Here is a 24,455-nt window from a genome sequence, read left to right on the forward strand (position 1 = left end):
GCTCAGTACTGCAGCTGGACTATCAGCCTCAACTGCATGCTCAAGTCTCTGGAATGGGACTTGAACTCAGAACCTTCTGACTTGGAGGCACGAATGTTACAGCTGATACTGCTAACCTCATAGTTGAAACACGGATTTAGCGACTTAAAAAGCTGAATTAACGCATGAAGGTGTTGGTCAGGAAAATCTCCAACTTCACCCCCTTAAATAATCCAACACAATGGATGATGGGCTCACCTTGAGTAATGTGCAGAAATACAAAAGCTCTAATCACATAATTTTTCAATTAGCAGCAAATAAGCAGACAATGGCACATAAGTATTGGAACAGAATTTAATTTCTAATTCATTAAAATAAAAGTGCATACAATCAGAATTAAATATCTTTCATAAATCGCTTTAGAATTACAATTCAAGAATTCAAGCTTAATGATTCAAGTCTCGAAAGAGAATATATTTTGAATTTAATTTCTTGCTCTTCAACTATGAAAGTTGATGGTTATCTAGCTTCACGTAGGACGTATTTTGGTTGATCATGGTTCCGAAAGGGGTCATAATTGTTATAATAAGGAAGCTTTAACCAGTCCTGTTCGTAGGTCGTTGCATTATACAGAAAGCACGTTAGCATTCCACCCACGTCGGGCTTCACTCCCAGTGTGCTGGCTTTCTCTTCCCACTCTAGTACATGAACCTCAACAGGTCTCCGCTGGTAAACTTCCGGACAACCTTCAAACTCATCAAGGAACTGTAGCAGCTGGTCATCGACTAAGTAAATCTCTCCGTCTATTTCGTGTCCCGTTCCTGGCAGGTTGAGCAAAAAGGGAATGTTATATTTTCCTGCAATCACCAGCGGATACTTCTGATTGGTACGTCCTGTGCCACAGTATACTCCTTTCCTCTTGGTTTCGTCCATCATGTGATGATGGTTGGGTTGACCTTTCTTGAGTGTGCCATATACAAACACAGTGCTCATCTTGCCTAGAGGAGGTACAAAACCACATGGATTAAGACAGTGGTGGAGGAAGAGGTGATAACAGCACGAGCACTTGAAAATATAAGCCTAGGAATTCTTGTGCAGTTCAATAGTTTTCCTGGAGAGCTAGCAATACGATTAGAAACAGAAAAGGCTGTGGCGGCATTGCATTTATGTGGCACCTTTCACGACCACACGACATCCCAAAGTGCTTGTTCTTAGAACAAGCTCTTGGTCACCTGTCCAATTATTCTCTTGCGTGACTCCCTGTCAAATTTTGCTTTATAACATTTGTATAAAAAGCCTTGGAACATCTTACATTAAAGGTGTTATATAAATACAAGTTGTTGTTGGGGAAACCAGTGAGATGGAATCAACTGGGTAGCCACCAGAGAACATCATGTATCGTGACAGCCTGGGGAAGAGCAAAACTGGAGGCCCTCAATGTAAGATAGTCAATACTAAATCAAATAGGGAATTCAGGAGGAACTTCTTTACTCTCTCGTTACTGCAGGGAATGTTTGAGATGAATAGTATAGATACATTGGGGGAAGCTGGGTAAACACGAGGGAGAAAGGAATAGAAGGATATGCTGGCAGTTAAATGAGGAAAGGTGGGATGAGGCTTCGTGTGAAGCATAAACACCAGCATAGGCAGGTTAGGCTGAATGGACTGTTTTGGTGCTGTAAATGCTATCCAATTCTACATCTGCTACAGATGCATGTGGGGTAGGTAGGTCCAACCACTCAGCTATTTTAGCTGCAGGGTAAAGGGAGGTGAGTGGGACTAGCTGAGTAGCTCTTACAGAGATCCAGCATATACAATAGGGGGTGAATGGCCTCTTCTTTTGCTGTGACCTTTCTATGATTCTAACTCTGTCTATAGTCCTACATGAAATGTGCTCCAAAAATATGCTTTCAGAACCAGTGGCATATGAGGAATAATGAAAACCATGAACTCAACGATTTGAGAAATAAAGGACTGTTGGCTAGCAGCCACGAATAGTGTTCTGCTGCGGTTAACCGACAGATTTGTACCAGTTCGGTTCCAGCTGTGACCTCCAATCTACTTGAGGATTAACACTTCACAGATGTGGGTTTTAGTTACCAACACTCTAGGATTGGCCTGGAGAATCCAGGGATTGAAGGTTAATCTCCGGGTCAATGCTGCCAACAAACTCAGGAGAAAAGCAATAAAAACTATTGTGTCTTTCATGTTGATGAGTTATATTTTAAAAAAAAAAATTGCAGATAGGGGACAAAAAGCAGTCAGAAATCATCCAATCAGGAACAAAGCTTTGAAGGATGGTCATGTCAGGTGACCAATGGGATGGTTGGTGTTGGGAAGTCATGTGACGAAATCTCCAACAGAGCCAACTGGAGTTGGCAACACAAGTAGTTGTGTTGTAATTCACCGGTTTTAAATTCACAACGTGAACTGGTAAATCTGAAATTTGATGTTTGTAGCCAGTTTTGTGCAGCGGACATGGATCAAACTAAACCCCTGAGCACTGGTTACCGGGCACGTCAAAGGTGTTTATGATTTGGGACTGTGTCACCTCGAAACCAGCCAACTGTTGCAGAATAGACATCAAAGTCAGTAAAGAATTACATCATTATCAAAAAGGAAAACATAAGACTTCTGCATTTATTTAGCGCCTTTAACAAGTGCTTTACAGCCAATGGAGCACTTTTGAGGTGTCGTCACTGTTGTAGGAAATTCAGCAGCTAATTTGCACACAGCAAGATCTCACAAACAGCATTGTGGTTATAGTTATTAGTTGAGGGATCAATATTGGCCAGGACACTGGGGAAAACTCCCATGCCCTTCTCCGAAATAATGCTGTGGGATCTTTTACATCCACCCAAGAGGGCAGATGGGGCCTCGGGTTTAACGTCCCATCCAAAAGGCCGCCCCTTCAACAGTGCAGCACCCCCTCAGTACTGCACTTGGAGCGTCAGCCTTGATTTTTCTTTTGTGTGTTCAAGCCCCGGAGTGGAATTGAACTCAGAAACTTATGACTCTTTGTGGTGACAGTGCTGTCAACTGAGCCACAGGGTGATACAATCTCATCAAATCACAACATAGAAACAGGCCATTCGGCCCAACGAGACCATGCTGGTGTTTATGCTTCACACGAGCCTCAACTCACCCTATCAGCATATCCTTCTATTCCTTTCTCCCTCATGTCTTTATCCCTTTAAATGTATCAATACTATTCACATCAACCACTCCCTGTGGTAACGAGTTCCACATTCTCAAAACTGGAAAGCAAGTTATTGTCAAATAAACAGCACAGCAAAATCAATTCATTAGGGTTTTTCTTTAAACAATAAATTAAATAAAGCTACTATTGTTCTTGAACTTTGCTCAAATATAAAAATACAAACAAATCTTTTGTCTGGATATGGCTGACTCATCTTACTGCCTAAAATGGGAATAACCAGGCCCCTAGACAGGACCCTGAAGGTCAATTGCGAGGACTAAAAACATTAATTAATTCACCACAGGAGTTTGAAACTCAGTGGCTCTCCGAGTTCACAACAATGAATTGTGAATATAGTTGTCCACACAAGCAAGGATTTGAATGTCAAACCCACATCCACTTTTGAAAAAAAATACACAAAATCTGAACCAAAACACAAAACGAATCCTGTCCTCAGTGAAAAGGCTGTTTGCAACCAAATTGTCATGAAATTTAACAGCAGCAACTTTTATTCATATAGCACCTTGAACGTAATAAAATATCGTAAGGTGCTTCACAGGAACAGTATAAAGCTAAACCTGACACTTTCAAGGAGTGGTTTAAAGGAGGTAAGCGAGGTAGAGAGTCGGGGAGGTTTAGGGAGCGAATTCCAGAGCTTGGAGCCCAGGCAGCTGAAGGCATGGTCACCAATTGTGGAGCAATTGAAATCAGCGATGCGCAAGAGGCCAAAATTGGATTAGAGATCTCAGGGAGTTGCAGGGCTGGAGGAGATTACAGAGATAGGGAGGGGTGAGGCCATGGAGGGATTTGAACAGAAGGATGAGAAGTTTAAAATCGAGGCATTGCCGGACTGGGAGCTAATGTAGGTCAGCAAGCAGGAGGCTGATGGCATGTAAAATTGTTACTGCCAATTCTTGTAGTCTCACTTCTCCTATTTTACGTAGATGTGGCCTATGGATCAGTGGGTAGCACTCGTGCCCCGGAATCACAAAGGTATGGGTTTAAATCCCCGTCCAAGGACGTAAATTCCTAATCCAAGACAGCAAGGGAGGGAGAGAATGTGTTACTTTCTAACTTTCATTAGTGACCGACTAAGAGAAATAGACCAATGCCCCTGTGATCACAACACACTGCATCACCAATAGCAATTACACTCACAGAACTTGTCAAATCAGTCAGGTTAACTTTTGAATACATGAATACTATGCAGTACTAATGGTAAGAGCTTTGAAAAAGTCTTTCTTGATATTACTGTTTATAACTTGAATAATGGCAAAGATTTTTATGAGCTGCACCATTTTAAATATTAAACACAGACAGCTGTAAGATACTGCAGCAAATGACTGCGGTTTACGCTGTAATCTATGGATGTTGCCAAAAGATTTAAATTATTTAAAGTTGCTATTTATTCTGTTGGTTAGTTTTTTTTTTAAAAAAGTGTTCAAAAATAATGCAGACTGAGAAGTGTTATAAAAATTCAACCACAAAGAAAAACCCCTAAATAACTCAAGACAGTTAATTTTTCCACAGTCTTGGAATGTGACAATCCTACACTCTCAGAAGTGAACTAGATATTTTTGACTCTCAAATTGCTGGGGTTCAGATTCTGGAAGGATTAAATTATGGTTCAAACAAGACTCGGCTGCCATGCAGGTGCTCGGGGCTTAGACTTTAAATGTACTAAATTAGGATGATTGCACTGAAGTACTGTACTCCCTCCACACTAGTTACAAATATTTTGTATGATTTATGAAGTTGTACAAGATTACAATTATAGCAAATAAGGAATATTCTTTGAATTCAGCATTGGTTGAAGCAGCCTCATGAATTTAAATTGGCCTCTGATCAAACTTTTCCTTATCATTATACAAAGTTTTCTGAATGGGGTGTCTGCTGGGCCGTCTGATTGGTTATTTGAGGCCGTCAGTTATTTACATAGTGCATGTGAAGACAGCTATTATCTTTCTGTTTCAACACTTAATCAGTTTGCGCCACCTCAGTTAAAAGTCCCAGGGTTACACCCATCATGCGGATCAGACCTGTTATCCTTTGCAGCACGTATTCTGGATGGGGTGCCCCCTCACACACTAAGCAATAAGAACAAAGAGAGGAATTTGCATTTACATAGCACCTTTCACAAACTCTGGCTCTTCCAAAGTGATATAAGTTCAACAAAGTACCTTTTTCTTTTAGAGCACAGTCATTGTTGTAATGTAGGGAACGCGGCAGCCAATTTGCCCACAGCAAGCTCCCACAAACAACCATACAATAGACAGATTATCTGGTCATTTTTAAAGTGGTGTTTGTGAGGTGACTCAAATCATTCCTGGGCTTGGAGTGTCAATGGAAAGGAGCTACTTCCATTTTCACACCTAGATTAACAGCCAGCTGCAAGGAGGCAGGAGGAGGTTTTTTTTTTTAGTTATTCACTCATGTGACGTACATGTTGCATTTATAGCAATTCCTAAGGTAATGACAGCAGACAGATGCTGCCACAGGAAATAATGAGTTACACAGACATAGCCTGCAAGCATAGACACCTGTGAATTCTTTTTATTAATTCATTCACAGGATGTGGGCATCACTGGCTAGGCCAGCATTATTGCCCATCGCTAATTGCCCTTAAGGTGGTGGTGAGCTGCCTTCTTGAACCGCTGCGGTCCACGTGGTGTAGGTACACCCACAGTGCTGTTAGGGAGGGAGTTCCAGGATTTTGACCCAGCGACAGTGAAAGAAGAGGAACTTGCAAGTGGTACTACTCTGCTACCTTGTCCTTAAGATCATAAGAAATAGGAGCTGGATTAGGCCATTCGGCCCCTCCAGCCTGCTCTGCTATTCAATATGATCATGGCTGATCTGATTGTAGCATTAACTCCACTTTCCTGTCTGCCCCTCATTACCGGTGACTCTCTTGTAGATCAAAAGTCTGTCTAATGCAGCCTTGAATATATTCACTGACCCAGCCTCCACTGCTCTCTGGGGAAGAGAATTCCAAAGTCTAAACCTTCTGACAGAAAAAAATACTCTTCATCTCTACCTTAAATGGGAGGCTCCTTATCTATAAACTATGCCCCCTAGTTCCAGTCTCCCCAACAAGGGTAAACATCCTCCCACCATCGACACTGTCAAGTCCCCTTGTCGGAGATTAATCACACCGAGGCATCACTTAGTACGTAGAAACTCCATTTATTACTTGTGCGCAAGGGAGACAGCACAATGAGAGCTACTGTACAGTCTCATAGCAGAATACACGCAGACTTGTTAAAAGGATTTATACAGCCAATCAGTAAGTTTTGCAAACCTATCCACTTATTTGCATAAGTGAACTGACCAATCCATGTTCCAGTAAATTTCCATTTCCCTCACAACAGATGTTTGGTTACGCAGTTGCTTATCACAACTCTGAGTACATTTGGCATCGACACTGTCAAGTCCTTTCAGAATCTTATGTGTTTCAATGAGAAAGTTGTGGTAGAGGTCGCATGTTTGGAAAATGTTATCAGAGGAGCCTTGAGTGACAGGTGAGGGGTGCCCAGGAATCAATGATGGAACATTTGATTTTCCCCATTTCCTATCAATGATGTGGTGGTGAAGTTAGAGACAAAACTGTCGAGATTAGGTAATGCCAGCAATATACGCGAGGGAGGCGGGAGGAAGTTTTTGAAAATTCTTTCATAGGGTTTGGGCATTGCTGGCTAGGCTAACATTCATTCCCCATTACTAGTTGCCCTCAAGAAGGTGGCAAAATTGCAAGAGTGAAGAACATGCTAATCAGATGACATAGAGCAAAGTAAAATTCAACAATAACAAAAGCAATGAGTCTCAGGGTAGACGAGTAACATTGGGAATATAAACATCATAGTATTAGCCTTTAGGATGAAAGGTGGGGAGTGTAAGTGGGATAGATCATTAACACTGTCTGCATTGTCTATCTTCAACAAATATAATTGACTACAAATGGTTGTGCAAGATTCAACCTAGAATGGACACTGGCTCATTGCCATCAAGATTCTAGGACATTCCACACAGTTGTGGCTATCATTATGGGGCTGATAAAAGTGACACAAAGGCACTTAGTCTGAGATGTGGCATCGGAATTGCAAAGTGTGTACAGCACAGAAACAGGCCATGTGGCTCAACTGATCTCTGCTGGTATTTATGCTCCACACAAATCTCCTCCTGTTCCTACTTCATCTCTGCCTATTAGTATATCTTTCTATTCCTTTCTCCCTCACGTTTATCAAGCTTCCCTGTAACTGTTTCTATACTGATCACTTCAACCACTCCCTGTGGGGTAGGGTGTTCTACATTCTCACCACTGTCTGGTTAAAGAAGTTTCTCCCAAATTCCCGATTGGATTAATTTAGTGACTATCGTATCTTTATGGACTCTTTAGTGACGATTTCATATTGATGGCCTTCCAGTTTTTGATCCCCTAAAAATGGAAACATAACTATGGGCCATATTTTCACTCTGGAGTTGGGAGCATAGAATCAGGACAATTCCTGACTCCATAAAACCAACTCAGGATAAAGTGCGTAAGACAGTCGGACTTTCATTCTGGGGATGGCTGATAATTGGAGTGGGGTCCGCAACTCTGGAAACACTGTGGGGACAGCCACAGGGGCTTCTGGGTGCTGAGGCGGGCTCTGTGCTCTGGGACTTTGTTCCAGTTACAATAAAAATAAGAAAACAACCACCAGCCCTTCTAGCTCTCACCCCTCACACACTCCCCATGCCCCATCCATGCCATCTCATGTCCCCCACCCACTCATGGCCCACCATGGCCTCCATGCCAACCTATGGCCCTCTATCCACCCACAATGGCCCTTTATAGCCCCTATGTTGACTTAGTGTCAACTCATACATCCTCACCACTACCCTTTGCCCTTAGAACCTCTGCACCAACTCACTCAATATCCATCATAGGCAGGCATCAGGAGTCAGTCTGAGATTAAGTAAAATAAAATTCTAATTTTGCTGTTTAAAACTAAAACATTCTCATTGATTAAAAACCCGTTCAATATATTTAAATTCCTTCAAATAATTAATCCCTTGTGAAAACACATATTTGCATTTATAGCCCCACATCAAAGACTTGGAACTGTCAATCAAACTCTGAACTTACAAACCCTCCCCCCACTGTGATAATGATAGGTTCTGGAATTAGTCATGCAGCACAAATCTCACAATGATAGTCCTCAGTGAAATTGCAAGCAGTCACATCAGGCTGTTTTTTTATAAATAAAGAGCTTGAGAATTGAAATGCCTTGATGGCTTCCCTTCCAAATAGCACTGTGGGTACCTATACCACAGGGACTGCAAGAGTTCAAGAAGGCAACTCACCACCACCTTCTCAAGGTCAATTAGGGATAGGCAATAAATGCTGGCCCGGCCAGTGAAGCCCACATCCCATAAATGAATAAAAAACAGCTCGACAGTTCCAATGGGTTTATCTGCTTTTTATGCACATTCATGTTTATTTTTAACAATCCTGAAGGGCACGTGACCTCTCCAAAGGGGTCCCTGGAGCCATTCACAAGGGCCCTTTACCTCTCCAAAAAGGTACTCTACCTCTGCAAATGACTCCAGCAACCTTAGACCTTTTGCTCAAATGTCTAAATCCCATGAGTCATCTTTTGTACATTCCACAAATGAGAACTGGGTCTGTTTGATGGCAGCTGCACTATTACATATGCAGCTATGACCGTGGACCACAGATTTGCAAACCACAACCTGTCCCTGTTCTCCCCCTGGTGAAAATGGTAGGTGCCAGATTCGGAGGCGGGACTTCGGGAATCGGGTCTCCGATGCCATTTTGCCAAAGTCGGAGACCCCTTCCATGCTTGTGAAAATTTGGGCCAATGTCTACCCTATCGAAGCCCCTTCATAATTTTAAAGGCCTCTATTAGGTCTTCCCTCAGCCTTCTTTTTCCTAGAGAAAAGGCCCTGTTCAATCTCTCCTGATGATTATAAGAGGAGGCAATGGCTTAGTGGTTAGTAGTCCAGAGCACCTAGCCCACCTCAGCACTCAGCAGGGTAATACTCTGGGGACCCGGGTTCAAATCCCACCATGGCAGATTGAATTCAATAAATATCCGGAATTAAAAGTCTAATGATGACCATGAAACAATGTCCTTGAGAGAAGGAAATCTGGCCTACATGTGACTTCAGACCCACAGCAATATGGTTGGCTTTTAATTGCCCTCTGAAAAGGAGCAAGCCGCTCAGTTATATCAAACCGCAGCAAAGCCTCAAAAAAGGAATGAAACCGGACGGACCACCCGGCATCGACCTACAGAAATGACAACGGCAAACTCAGCCCTGGCGACCCTGCAAAGTCCTCCTTACTATCATCTGGGGGCTAGAGCCAAAATTGGGAGAGCAACAGCCTGACATGGTCATCCTCACGGAATCTTATCTTACAGATAATGTCCCAGACTCCACCATCACAATCCCTGGGTATGTCCTGTCCCACTGGCAGGACAGATCCAGCAGAGGTGGCAGCCAGTGGGATACAGTCAGGAGGGAGTTACCCTGGGAGTCGTCAACACTGACTCCGGATCCCATGAAGTCTCATGGCATCAGGTCAAACATGGGCAAGGAAACCTCCTGCTGATTATCACGTACTGTCCTCCCTCAGCTGATGAAATAGCACTCCATGTTGAACACCACTTGGGGGTCGCACTGAGGGTGGCAAGGATGTAGAATGTACTCTGGGTGAGGGACTTCAATGTCCATCATCAAGAGTGGCTCAGTAGCATCACTACTAACCGAGCTGGCCAAGTCCTAAAGGACATAGCTGCTACAATGGGTCTGCGGCAGGTGGTGAGGGAACCAACAAGAGGGAAAAACATACTTGATCTCAGATACTGAATCAGTCCATGTCCAAATGCAGCAAGTCCTGGACATTATCAAGGCTTGGGCTGACAAGTGTCAACTAACATTCATGCCACACAAGTGCCAGGCAATGACCATCTCCAACAAGAGAGAATCTAACCATTGCTCCTTGACATTCAACGGCATTACCATCCTGGGGGTTACCATTGACTAGAAACTGAACTAGACTAGCTATATAAATACTGTGGCTACAAGAGCAGGTCAGAAGCTGGGGATCCTGTGATGAGTAACTCACCTCCTGACTCCCCAAAGCCTGTCCACCATCTACAAGGCACAAGTCAGGAGCGTGATGGAATACTCCCCACTTGCCTGGATGAGTTCAGCTCCCACAACACTCAAGAAGCTGACACCGTCTAGGATGGTGCCTTGATTGGCACCACATCCACATTCACTCCCCTCATCACCGATGCACAGTAGCAGCAGTGTGTACCATCTACAAGATGCACTGCAGGAATTCTCCAAGGCTCCTTAGGCAGCACCTTCCAAACCCACAAGCACTACCATCTAGAAGGACAAGGGCAGCAGACAGATGGGAACACCACCACCTGGAAGTTCTCCAAGTCACCCACTATCCTGACTTGGAAATATATCACCGTTCGTTCACTGTCACTGAGTCAAAATCCTGGAACTCCCTCCCTAACAGCACTGTGGGTGTACCTACACCACAGGGACTGCAGTGGTTCAAGAAGGCAGCTCACCACCACCTTCTCAAGGGAAATTGGTGACGGTTAATAAATGCTGACATTGCCAATCTCAGCAACGCCACATTTCCAAGAATAACTTTAAAAAACATACACACCCCACACAAACGTAATTAATCAGTCTCAGTGTTGCCTGGGATATGTTCTCCAATAGAAAGAGTTGAAGATACAGAATAGAGTAGTGGCACTATGGACAGCAGGAGATTTTATGGTTCTGTGGGTAACAACCCACCTCTCCAGAAGCTCTGGGTTCAAGTTCCACTCCAGGACTTGATGGCCACGGTAGGAGGGTTCTTAGTGCAGCCAAACAGTTTGATCATCAACCCGCTAATCCTTCCAACACAGACAGTAGGAGCCGGAGCGATTCCTGGCCAGCCATGCTTGGTGCTCCCTCAAGCTTTAAGCACCTGCCTCTCTCTCCCTCTCTCTAAACAGCGAGAGACGCCTACAGTCTCCCCCCACGGACTGACTAACTATAGTGGGCCTCTAGACTGTGAAGTCTGACATCAAATAGCAGAGTTTATGTCAAGCAGAGTTATAACATATCTGTCCCTGTCCTCACTTCAACGCAAGGCAAGTTCTGGTTAATACCAAGGCTAAACCCCAGCTGTTAACATGACACATTTCTGGAGTAAGTCACTGCAGTTTGAAAAAGGGAAATATGAAAAGAGTCATGGATGGGGATTAATTCTTCACAGAGTGAGTCATGTGTTCAAGCCATGTGTGAAGCCAGAATCCAATTAGTGAAAATTTTATATGATACATATTTTATATATATTTTAGACATACGAAGGTTCGTGAAGATGAACCATAATAGGCCTTAGCAAAAGCAATCAAACAGACTGACATCTCAAACAAAAATAAAAATAGCTGGAAAAACTCAGCAGTTCTGACAGCATCTGCGGAGAGGAACAAAGTTAATGTTTTGAGTCCATATGACTCTTCAACAGAACTAAGGAAAAGTAGAAAAGAGGTGAAATATAAGCTGGTTTAAGGGGGGGCTGGGACAGGTGGAGCTGGATAGAGGGCCAGTGATAGGTGGAGATAACCAAAAGATGTCATAGACAAAAGTACAAAGAACATCTCCATTCAGTTAATCAATGCCACAGGTCAGATTAAACAACAGGGCTTTCTTTCCCCTACACACCCCCCCCAACCCCCATCACAGCATTTGAATTTTGATTCAACTCACAAAATTCCGGGAGAGAGGGCTGCAACATCTTGAAGTAATCAGGCACCAACGCTGGAGACAATAAAAGCTTTGAGATCATATGTTCAACTGGTATCCTGATGTTTGTAAACCACAAACTCCCATTATACTTGCTGGCATGTCACTTGGCAAGTTTAGATACTTTTTACCGAAGTACACAACATTTTTTTGGTTAAAACAAGAATGCATTAACTCAACTTGACAAACAAAAACACTCAGGGGAGAATTTTCTCCCCGTCCGGGGAGACACTTGACTCACTCTGTGTAGAACTAAGGCCCACCCCAGCATAACGTGCCCAGGAGCGCTCAGCATTACCTGTGCGGGCGGGGGAGGGAGAGAGAGTCGGGGCCTGAGCTCTTGCGCGCGTGCAAGCTAAACAGTGCAGAAATCTCCAAGGCACGGAGCTGCCTCAGGAAAATTAGTTTGATTTCTGGAAATTTTAATAAAGGGGGGAAAAAAAAAATTTTTTTTTAAGACATGTCCCCTCAAGTGACAGTGTCACATGTGCTGGGACACGTCAATGAATTTTATTTAAAATTTTTATTTTACTTTAAGAACCGTTTCATGAAAAACGTGAAGGCCGCCTGGGCCTCTTCACCTGCCCGACAGCCTTAAGGTTGGACGGGCAGCTCGGTTAATTAGTTTAATTGCTGTTTAAATAGCTTTAATAGGCCTTTGACAGTTCGGTGGGCGCCCCGCCGACCCCGGTGCGGGCGCCCCACCGACCTCACGATCCGAATGACACGCGGAGACACACACCCGAAGTCATCACGTGTCATTTAACGCATGCGCAAGTGGGCCCCAACCCCACTCGCCAACCCAAAGATTCTGGCCTCAAGACGCAGGCTACTCACTTACGTCTCATTCCGAGGATGAATCAGTTTAAAAAAAGCCAAGATTCACACCCTGTTTACACTTCCAAACAGCGAACAGACGTTTAGATAACGGCTCCCCCCACCCCCACCCCCCCCCAACCCCCCAACCCTATCACGCCCCATTCATTTTACAAAAGTGCAACTTTAATGATAATGACCAAGATTTTTCCCAGTGCCTTCCTCGATCTACAAGCCCTATCTATACTCAAGGTTTTTGCAGTGTAACTGTTTTAAATAGTGAATTTTCAGCACAGAAAGAGGCCATTCGGCCCAACTGGTCTGTGTTGATGTTTATGACCCTTATGGACCTTCCCACAACCATCTTCATCGTGTCCCATCAGCATATCCTTCTCCTCCTTTCTATCGAGTTTATCTAGCTTTGCCTTAAGCGTCTATACATACAAAACGGTGAGTTTAGTTTCAAGTATTCCAGGTTTATTCCTTTATCAGGTGCTTCAGCTAATTCAGATACTTATTTCCTTCAAGATTATACAACACTTGACGCAGATGTGTTTGCATACTGCAACCAGAGAGCTGTGTTTCTTCGCGATACACCTCACGTTGATTGGTTTGAGTTTGAACCATTGAATAATACAGCACAGGAGACTATTTAACCCATCCATACTGTGCCGGCTCTTTCATAGAGCAATCCAGTTAGCACCACTCCCCCTCTCTTTCTCCACATCCCTACAATTTTTCTCCTTCAAATATTTATCCAATTCCCTTTTGAAGGAGACGAATGAATCTGCACCAAGTTAGCAGGTGGAGCATTCCAAATCTTAACCACTCGTTCCATATCACACCAAGGCTCCTTACACAGCGCCTTCCAAACCCACGACCGCTACCATCTAGAAGGACAAGGGCAGCAGATACATGGGAACACCATCACTGCAACTTCCCCTCCGAGCCACTAACCATCCTGACTTGGAAATATATGGCCGTTCCTTCACTGTTGCTGGGCCAAAAACCTGGAACTCCCTCCCTAACAGCACTGTGGGTGTACCTACACCACAGGAACTGCAGCAGTTCAAGAAGGTGGCTCACCAACACCTCAAGGGCAATTAGGGATGGGCAATAAATGCTGGCCTAGCCAGCGATGCCCACATCCCATGAATGAATAAAAAAAATTTCATCAAATCATTTACCTTATAGTTATGGAAGAGCACACTCCTTGTGTATTTTGGAAATCTGAGAGAAAGTAGATTATCGAAATGGGTTTTTCTTAGGATTGACACAGAAAAACTATAAAGGATCTTTGTTGTCTGAACAGTCGGATATGGAGCACAAAAGCAGGGAAGCTATGCCAAATGCTTGTAATAAAACTAGTCAAGCCTCAGCTGGAGCATTGTGTTCAATTCTGGGCACCACACTCAGTAAGAAGGTCAATGCCTTGTTGGAGAATGTGGAGGAGGTTTATGAGAATGGTTCCAGGGATGAGGGACTTTAGTTAACGTGGACAGTCTGGAGAAGCTAGGAAGAGCAGAGAAAGTTAAGAGATTTAATAGAGGTGTTCAAGATCAGGAAGGGCTTTGATGGAGAAAATAAGGAGAAACTGTTTCCAGTGGCAAGGTGGGGGTCGGTAACCAGAGGGACACAGATTGAAGCTATTTAACAAACAAAAAGCGGGGGTGGGAAGGGGAGAAATATTTTTATGCAGCGTGTCACAACTTTCAAAAGGGAACTGGTAAATATTTGAAAAGGAAAATTTCTCAGAGCTACATGGTAAGAGCAGGGGGAGTGGGACTAATTGGACAGCTCTTTCAAAGAGCCAGTACAGGAATGATGGGCCAAATGTCCTCCCTCTGAGCTCGTATCATTCTATGAAATGTCAAGATAAAAGCTCCTTTTGACAGAATTAATGAGGAAAACTGCAAACTATTCATTTTTTAATGTTATTTTTTTCCAACATCCCTCAGCCTGTGCTATGCATTCTCCCCTGAAATAAGGTGGGGGACAGGCGTTTAACAAAGCTATACTGATGTGGTTCTGAATGAGCCACTACTGGGAGAAACTGGCTCAAGTTGTCTGTGAACCTGATCTATACTCTTCCCCTGAAAGGATGCGCCTGCCATTCATGAGGCTTTCCCCAAGCAGCGTGGAGCAGAAACTAGGAATTACTTGCAGCCATCCCAAAAGAAAGATGGTGTATTGAGGGGCAGATGGTGGTGCAGTGGGAATGTCACAGGAGGAATCATCCAGAGGTCCAGAATCTACTCTGGAGAGGTGGGTTCAAATTAAATTCAATTAATAAATCTGGAATTGAAACCATGAAAAAAAAATTGACCCCGAAAATATCATCGATTGTCACAAAAACCCATCTGGTTTACTCTCGTGCCCCTTAGGGAAGGAAGTCTGCAGTCCTTACCTGGTCTGGCCCACATGTGACTCCACAGCAATGTGCCTGACTCTTAACTGCCCTCTGAAATGGCCCAGGAAGCCACTCAGTTCAAGGGCAATTAGGGATGGGCAACAAATACTGCCCTTGCCAGCGACGCCCACACCCCATGAAAGGATAAAAAAAAACAATTAAGATCACACTCCTGCAAACCTATGCAGCACTGCATGTTCAAGACTTTTTTCCAGCCAATGTAATGCGATTCTTTATTAGCGTGTCGAAAATTAGGGGTTAAAAATATTGGAAGCCTCCAATAAATGAGTAGGGAATTCAGAAGAAACTTTACCCAGGGAGTGGTGAGAATGTTCAACTTGGCTGACACAAGGAAGTAGTTGAGGTGAATAACACAGATATATTTACAGGGAAGCCTGATAAACAGACGAGGGAGAAAGAAATAGAAGGATAGGGTGGGATGAGTCGCCGAGTCAAAATCCTGGAACTCGCTCCCTAACAGCACTGTGGGTGTACCTACACCACATGGACTGCAGCGGTTCAAGAAGGCAGCTCACCACCACCTTCTCAAGGGCAATTAGGGATGGGCAATAAATGCTGGCAAAGCCAGTGATGCCACACCCTGTGAAAGAACAATTAAAAAAAATTGAATCTTGCTGGAAAAAAAAGAGACATGCTGAAGCTTTTTGTCCTGCACTCCTCAGGACACGCTGCAAGAATACCAACATATTGTTACAAAGTGTCCTGATGAGTGCAAGGCTAAAAGCTTTGGCATGTCTCTTTTTTTTCCAGCAATACTCAAGTTCTGAACTACCAAATGGCCATTTTTTTAAAAAAAGCTTATGTGAAGCATGAGCACCAGCATAGACCAGGTGGGCTGAATGGCCTGCTTCTCTTGTAAAACCTTCATTCAACAGGCAGGAAGTCAAAAAGAGTATAAGTGAAGTTGGAGCATAAAACACAGGATCAGAAACACAGCGACAAACACACTTCCATCTGCAGAACTCAAACCCATTCCCCTCACTTGGCAGACAAGTTACAACTCAATTCTTCGGAAAGTTTTCAGGAAACAGGTGAGAAAACAAACTGCGCTAAACATTAAACCCGAGCCCAGTGGGTTCGACTGAAGCTATTTTAAAGGTCACCGCTCTTTGAAAGCTAACCTTCATGAAAAAGCCACTGGAGTAGAACAGACTGGTGGGATGATATCCTGTCCATTCCTTTGAAGCTGCGTTTGGCTTTTTCTCCTTTCTTCCCAGCTCAGAGCTGGGCTTTCCTGCTTTGGCTGTGACCCCCCCCCCCCCCCACCGCCCCCAAGTACACCGCAACTCGACAAAAACATTACTTCTCCACAACACCTTTCTTCTATTAGTGGCAGGACTTGGTGGGGCCGTAATGTATCCCCTTTAAAAATCTCTCGCCAATAAACATCCTCTCAGAATCCTACAGCCACACAGGAGGAGGCCATTTGGCCCATCGTGACTGTGCCGGCTCTTTGAAAGGGTAATTCCACTCCCCTTGCCCTTTCCCCATCGCCCTGCAATTGTTTTCCCTTTCAAATCTATATCAAATTCCCTTTTGAAAGTTATGATTGAATCTGCTTTCACTGACTTTTCAGGCAGCGTAAGAAAAATCTATTAAGTTAACGCTTTTAAAATCAATAAATAAATTCACATGCTAACCACAAGTCAGCTAGCTTCTACCACGTTGCATCAATTTAAAATCATTTTTTTCCTTTGGAAGAGTTCATTCACTCTCTTTTGAAACAAGAAGCATAAGAACATGGAGCAGGAAGAGGCCACTCAGCCCCTCAAGCCTGCTCTACCATTCAATAAGATCATGGTTGATCTGATTGTAACCTCCCGCCTACCCCCAATAACCTTTCACCATGTTCATCAAGAATCTATCTTGCTTTGCCTTAAAATTATTCAAAGACTCTGCTTCCACTGCCTTTTGAGGAAGAGAGTTCCAAAGACTCACCACCCTCAGAAGAAATTTCTCCTCATCTCTGTCTTAAATGAGTGACCCCTTATCTTTAAACCATGACCCCCAAGTTCTAGATTCTCCCACAAAAGGAAACATCCCCTCCACATCCACACTTTCAAGACCCCTCAGGATCTTAAAGGTTTTGATCAAGTTACCTCTGACTCTTCTAAACTTCAGTGGATACAAGCCTAGCCTGTTCAGCCTTTCCTCAAAAGACAACCCACCCATTCCTGGTAATAGCCTAGTAAACCTTCTCTGAACTGCTTCTAACCCATTTACATCTTTCCTTAAGCATTGCTGAAAAAAGAAACAAGTCTAAGTTTTTTGTCTTGTACTCATTAGGACACTCGCAAGAATACCAATATAAGGGGAAAATAACAATTTATACTGTATGTGAAGAAAGTGCTAATTGGTTGGCAAGTAGTGTTACAATGGAGAATGCACCACTGATGGTGACTGATAGTTAACTGCTGAGCACTGTTTGAAATTTAAACCAGGCAGCTTGACTCTGATTGGTCAAGGCATTGCCCTGAGGAATGAGTCAGCAAATGGCTGTCACTTACTTGTTTAGCTGAAACAGGCGCAATGTGTGTACATGTTCTTTCTGTCTGCAAAGAACAGGGCCTGTGTATTAATATATGTAGCTTCCAGTACATTCAAATGCACCACATTGTGAGCCCAACTGACAATCTTAAATTGGTTGTCAGCGTAATTCTTAGCACACTGAGGATTAGTTAGCAAATGTTGTCCAATCGCAGAATCACATCTAATGTTGGACAGTGTGTTTGAGTTTTCCTTAAATAAGGGAACTGATATTGTACACAAAACTCCAGATGTGGTCTCACCAGTCCCCTGTACAACAGAAGTATAACCTTCCTAATTTTGTATTAAATTCCCCTCACAATAAACAATAATATTCTATTAGCTTTGCTAATTACTTGCGATACCTGCACAGTAGCCTTTTGTGATTCATGCACTCGGACACCCAGATCTCTCTGAATCTCAGAGCTCTGTAATCTCTCACCATTTAGATAATGAGCTTCTTTTTTATTCTTCCTGCCAAAATGGACATTTTCACACTTGCCCACGTTGTACCCCATTTGCCACTCACTTAACCTATGTCACTTTGTAGTCTCCTTACGTCCTCTTCACAACTTACTTTCCTACCTATCTTTGTGGCATCAGCAAATTTAGCAACTGCACCATCTGTCCCCTCATCCAAATAATTTATATAAATTGTAAAGAGTTGAGGCCCCAGCACTGATCCTTGTGGCAGAACACTTGTTACATCCAGCCAACCAGAAAAAGACCCATTTATGGCTATCCTCTGCTTCCTGTTAGCTAGCCAATCTTCTATCCATGCCAATATGTTACCCCCTACACCATGAGTTTTTATTTTCCATAATAACCTTTGATGTGGCACCTTATCAAATGTCTTCTGGAAATCTAAGTACAGTACATCCACTGGTTCCCCTTTATCCACAGTGCATGGGACTTCTTCAAAGAACTCCAATAAATTAGTTAAATATGATTTCCCTTTCACAAAACCATGTTGACTCTGCCTTAAACCTTTCCAAGTGCCCTGCTATAACATCTTTAATAACTGCTTCCAACATTTCCCTCTATGACAGATGTTAAGCTAACTGGCCTGTCTTTTCCTGCTTCCTGTCTCCCTCTTTTTTTGAATAAAGGAGTTACATTTGCTATTTTCCAATCTAATGGAAGCTTCCCCAAATCTCCTCTTCCAATCCCTATTTCCTTCTGTGTCTGCTCCCAGAAAGACCATTCTCGCCCAAATTGCTGGTTCTGAATCCCAGTTTTCCTAACTGCAGGGTTGGTAGGGGTTGGGGGAGGGGGGTTGGGGAGTGCTGCATGGAAAGCATATAAAAATACATTCAGCCAGATCCAACATTCATTAAGGGTCCACCTCACAAGCAGGAGCAAGTATCTCTCCCAATCCCAAATGTTCACTATGGCCAGGACAGGGTTGAGCAAAGTGCGGCCTTCGGATTTATTTTGCACAGCAGTAAGGATTTCCTCACAAGGAAAATAGATTTGTTACACCGCTTCCCCATGACTATTCTATTTACAAATCTTGTCATGACACCGTACACTACAGTCTCACCAAATCTCTTGATGATAGGGTCTATCTTCTTTTGCCAGCAGTAGCTCGGAGTGCGTATAATGACACTCAATGCAGTTCGTAGAGAAAACATATAACACCAAAGGATTAGAGGTCGCCGTAAACTGCAAATCTATTGAGAAAATAATTTGAAAACCACCAGTAAATAAAGGAAACACTATACTGTAAAATCATTAAGCTGAATATTAAATTATTTAAACTAGGGGGAGGGAGGCAATGGCATAATGGTATTGTTGCTAGGCTAGCAATCCAAAGACCTAGGGTAATGCTCTCAGGACCCAGGTTCAAATCCCACCACAGCAGATGGAGTTTGAATTCAATAAAAAAAATTTAGAATTAAAAGTCTAATAATGGCCATGAAATGATTGTTGTAAAAACTCATCTGGTTCACTAATGCCCTTTAGGGAAGGAAAATCTGCTGTCCTTACCTGGTCTGGCCTACATGTGACTGCAGACCCACAGCAATGTGGTTGACTCTTAAATTCCCTCTGAATTAGGGCAATTAGGGAGAGGTAATAAATGCTGGCCTAGCCAGTGACACCCACATCCCATGAATGAATAAAAAAAATAAACACATTAAAAAGTTACTCACCACTTAAACACTTTTGAAATTGCTAATTAACATTAAACAAATTTAGAAAATGAAATGACATACTCCACACCGGAGTAAACAAAGACATTGCAAAAGGTACAATTTTCCAGCAACTATACTAAGCAAACTAATTAGTGTTATTAAGCTCATAGCTCAGTCAGATTTTGGAATTCACAGAATTGTTACAGTGCAGAGGGAGGCCATTCAGCCCATCATATCTGCACCAGCTCTCTGAATGAGCATTATGACTCAGTGCCATCCTCCTGCCTTTTTCCTGTAACTCTTGCACATTGTTTCTATTCAAAAAATCATCTAATGCCCTCGAGTGCCTCAACTGAACCTGCCTCCACCACACTTCTAGACAGTGCATTCCAAACCCGAACCACTCGCTGTGTGAAAAGGTTTTTTCTGAAATCGCCTTTGCTTCTTTTGCAAATCACTTTAAATCTGTGCCCTCTGGTTCTTGATCCTTTTACGAGTGGAACAGTTTCTCCCTATCTACTCTGTCCAACCCCCTCATGATTTGAATTGAAGTCTTTAGGCACCCAATCAATTTTCTTGTGGCTCTGAGTTTGACCTGAGTTGAGGAAGTACAAGGTTGGCCATCCCGGGCCTCTCTCATCACAGTCCTACTCCAGATACTTGAGCACAAGATCCAGGCTGGCACTCCCAGTGCAGTACTAAGGGAGTGCTGAACTGTCAGAGGTGCTGTCTTTCAGATGGGATGTTAAACTGCTATCCGGTCTCTTCCTCACTTTTTCATGAGATGCAGGCATCGCTGGCTATGCCAGCATTTGTTTCCCATCCCTAATTGCCCTTGAGATGGTGACAGTGAGCCACCTTCCTGAACCACTGCAAGTATACCCACACTGTTGTCACGGAGGCTATATCTGCCCCCTCAGGTCCTGTAAAAGATCCCGTTGCACTATCTTGAAGAGCTGGGCAGTCCTGGCCAATACTTATCCTTCAACCAGATTATCTGGTCATCATCACATTGCTGTTTGTGGGAGCTTGCTGTGCACAAATTGGCTGTCTTGATTCTAACATTACAACAATCGCCCCACTTCAAAAATAATTTATTGGCTTTTTAAAATTCATTCAAGGAATATGGGGCTTCGCTGGCTAGGCCAGCATTTATTGCCCATCCCAGGGGTTTGGGGCATGCTGAGACTGTGAAAAGATGTTATAGAAAACCAAATAAAAATAGAAAATGCTGGAAAAACTCAGCGGGTCTGGCAGCTTCTGCAGAGGGAGAAACAGAGTTAATGTTTCTAGTCCATAGTCACGAAGAGTCATATTGGACTCAAAACGCTGGCCCAAAACTTCCGTGCTCCCCAATGTTGGATTTGGGGGATACTCCAAAGATGCGCTGGAGAATCCCTCTGGCAAGTTCCCAGGTAAGGGTTTGCACGGCAATTGCCCAGAAGTGCTAACTTCCTCTGGACAATTGCGCTGTGCTGGGAACCATCCAAAAATGCGATTTAAACCACAAACATCGGATGGTTCCACCGGGGTTACACTGATAGTCACCCAGAAAAAGTTAGAAGAATTAGAATCTCTTCTAACTTCTGGGTAACTATTGTAAAGGGCACCCACAGACTCCCTCCTCCCCCACAGGGCTCTCCACCCCCACCCCCCGACCTCCAACAACCCCACCTCCCCTTCCACCGAGCTCAGCAGCACCACCCCCCCCCCCCAGCCATCAGATCACCCCCCCCGACCTCGGAGCCCGAAGCCCCCCACCTGACCTCGGACCCCACCCCCCCGAACCACCCAGACATTGACTGCCCGCCCCCCCCCCCCCCCCCCCAATCTCAGACCCTCCCACCCCAATCTCGGATCCCCTTTGATCTCAGGCGACCCCACCCCCCCCGATCTTGGACCCCGGACCCCCCCCCCCCCCCCCCCCCCACCACCACCGATCTCAGCCCCCAAACCCTCCCCCCTACCCCAGAGCCCCCACCCCCCAAATCCTATCTACTTACCTTAGACACTTACCTTCCCCTTGGACTGTTAATTTCTCCGGCTCTTTAAACTTACCTGCTTTACAGCAGCTAGTGCTATAAAAAAAGGGGTGTGACCTCCTTGAATACACTGGATCTAGACCTCGCTGGGGCCCAAGCAGCTCCGGCAAACAGAACCAGGGGAGTGTGCATTTATTTCTTCTAATTCCTACGGGCCTGCACTTTGCGACACTAGTTAACTCTGTTTCTCTCTCCACAGGCGCTGCCAGAGCTGCTGAGTGTTTCCAGCATGTTCTGTCTTTATATCAGATTTCCGACATCCGCAGCATTTTGCTATTACTGGGGCAGTGCCAGCCCTTGAGAATCAAACAGCGCAGGAGGAGGCCATTCGGCCCAGGCTGCCTCTTTGAAGCACCTATGCAATTAGGCCGATTACCCTTCCCCTTTCAAGCATTTACACAATTCCCCTTTGGAAAGTTACACAACTGAATCTGCTTCCACACCCTCCCCCCTTCCCAGTGTATTCCCCCTTTAATTTTAAGCACTTGATTCTGCAGCACCAACAAAACCTATTTGAAGACGGTTTTGACGAGTATTTGGGGGCTCGGGTTGGGGCAGTTTCTGTCCAGGGTTGGTGGTGGTGGGGGCATTAAACCAGTCCCGCCCTTGACTTTTGAGGCTTTACGATGCTGGAGCTTTGTAGCAGCGGCAAGTGATTGACAGCTCGCCCCTCGCCGGTCCGCATTCACGCTCGCTACAGCCGCGTTGCGCTGCGCTGCGCAAGAAGCCGAATCCCACCCCCTTCCCCCCTCTCTCTCTCTCTCTCTCTCTCTCTCCCGGCGCAGGGTCAAGATCGCACGCACTTGGGTGCCCGCGGGCAAGGGGAGCGGAAATGCGACAGAAGCAGCGGGAGGAGGTTTTAAACGGGCAGCCTAGCGATGCGATGCACCCACTGTTTCAATGCCTAAGCCCACGGGTCTTCCTTCCGCGGGACCAGCCCGACGTCGCCGACTGCGCCCGGAATTTAAGGCGCATTTCCGGGAGACCGCGGGGGGGAATCCCCTCCTCCTCTTCCTCCTCCTCCTCCTCCTCCACCTGCAATGGGTGCGCAGAAAGGTGGCGCATCGCAAAGGGGCGGACGTGTCAGTAAAACCAACACCAAAGGACAAGAATTCAATTAAATCTCCGGGAATATCTGCTGTTTGAAACTTGGCAGCTTCTACCTGAAACCCAAACAGCATCAGTATTACCTCTTGGCAATATTAGGCACAGCCATGTTTCATTATAAAGAGCACAAAATGTCCCAATTAAGTATAAAAATAAAAGACAAATATAAAATAACACGCCAAACTCACAGCAGTTTCTCAGAGTTAAGAGCAAAACTAAAAAAAAAACAAATACTGCGGGATGCTGGAAATCCAAAACCAAAACAAAAAGTACCTGGAAAGACTCAGCAGGTCTGACAGCATCTGCAGAGAGGAACAGAGAGTTAACGTTTCCAGTCCGTGTGACCCTTCAACAGAACTAAGGAAAAATAGAAATGAGGCAAAATATAAACCGGTTTAAGTGAGGGGGTGGGACAAGTAGAGCTGGATAGAGGGCCAGTGATAGGTGGAGATAACCAAAAGATGTCACAGACAAAAGGACAAAGGGGTGTTGACGGTGGTGATATTAGCTAAGGAATGTGCTTATGGTGACATTAAGGGTAGAAAGCAGGACCAGCAAGGTACAGATAGCCCTAGTGGGGGTGGGGTGGGGGGGAGGGATCGAAATAGGCTAAAAGGTAGAGATAAAACAATGGATGGAAATACGTTTAAAAATAATGGAAATAGGTGGGAAAAGAAAAATCTATATAAATTATTGGGAAAAAGGGGGATCAGAAAGGGAGTGGGGATGGAGAAGACAGTTCATCATCTAAAGTTGTTGAACTCAATATTCAGTCCGGAAGGCTGTAAAGTGCCTAGTCGGAAGAGGAGGTGCTGTTCCTCCAGTTTGCGTTGAGCTTCACTGGAACAATGCAGCAGGCCAAGGACGGACATGTGGGCATGAGAGCAGGGTGGAGTGTTGAAATGGCAAGAGACAGGGAGGTCTGGGTCATGCTTGCAGACGGACCGAAGGTGTTCCGCAAAGCGGTCACCCAGTCTGCGTTTGGTCTCTCTAATGTAGAGGAAACCGCATTGGGAGCAACAAATGCAGTAGACTAAATTGAGGGAAGTGCAAGTGAAATGCTGCCTCACCTGAAAGGAGTGTTTAGGCCCTTGGACGGTGAGGAGGGGGGAAGTAAAGGGGCAGGTGTTGCACCTTCTGCAGTTGCATGGGAAGGTGCCGTGGGAGGTGATGGAGGAGTGGACCAGGGTGTCCCGGAGGGAACGATCCCTGTGGAATGCCGCTGGGGGGGGTGAAGGGAAGATGCGTTTGGTGGTGGCAACATGCTGGAGTTGGCGGAAATGGCGGAGGATGATCCTTTGAATGCGGAGGCTGGTGGGGTGATAAGTGAGGACAAGGGGGACCCTATCATGTTTCTGGGAGGGAGGAGAAGGCGTGAGGGTGGATGCGCG

General features: G+C 44.6%; 1 protein-coding gene across 6 annotated transcripts; it reads right to left on the bottom strand.

The window, feature by feature from the left end:
• Nucleotides 1-319: 319 nt before the first annotated feature.
• LOC121284209 (gamma-glutamylaminecyclotransferase-like) lies at nt 320-23,376 on the bottom strand. 6 transcript variants are annotated; one of them, XM_041199483.1, is made up of 3 exons: nt 23,338-23,376; nt 19,324-19,453; nt 320-977 (listed from the first exon to the last, which is right to left on the bottom strand). In XM_041199483.1, the coding sequence occupies exons 2-3, from the start codon at nt 19,412-19,414 to the stop codon at nt 499-501; spliced, it is 570 nt and encodes a 189-aa protein (XP_041055417.1). In that variant the 5' UTR covers nt 19,415-19,453; nt 23,338-23,376; the 3' UTR covers nt 320-498. The 6 variants fall into 6 exon arrangements, with proteins under 6 accessions (XP_041055417.1, XP_041055415.1, XP_041055416.1 ...); XM_041199481.1 differs by lacking the exon at nt 23,338-23,376 and adding an exon at nt 22,851-23,005; XM_041199482.1 differs by lacking the exon at nt 23,338-23,376 and adding an exon at nt 20,802-20,820.
• Between the last annotated feature and the right edge of the window lie 1,079 nt (nt 23,377-24,455).

The sequence above is a fragment of the Carcharodon carcharias genome, chromosome 11, assembly GCF_017639515.1.
Source record: "Carcharodon carcharias isolate sCarCar2 chromosome 11, sCarCar2.pri, whole genome shotgun sequence".
In the NCBI taxonomy this organism is placed as follows: Eukaryota; Metazoa; Chordata; class Chondrichthyes; order Lamniformes; family Lamnidae; genus Carcharodon; species Carcharodon carcharias.

Bases quoted from the DNA above. Each gene is read 5' to 3' on its own strand.
- LOC121284209 (XM_041199483.1), bottom strand. From the start codon at position 19,414: ATGTTTTCTCTACGAACTGCATTGAGTGTCATTATACGCACTCCGAGC. The intron at 978-19,323 runs GTGAGACTGTAG...TACCTCCTCTAG, and splicing joins CCCTATCATCAAGAGATTTG to GCAAGATGAGCACTGTGTTT.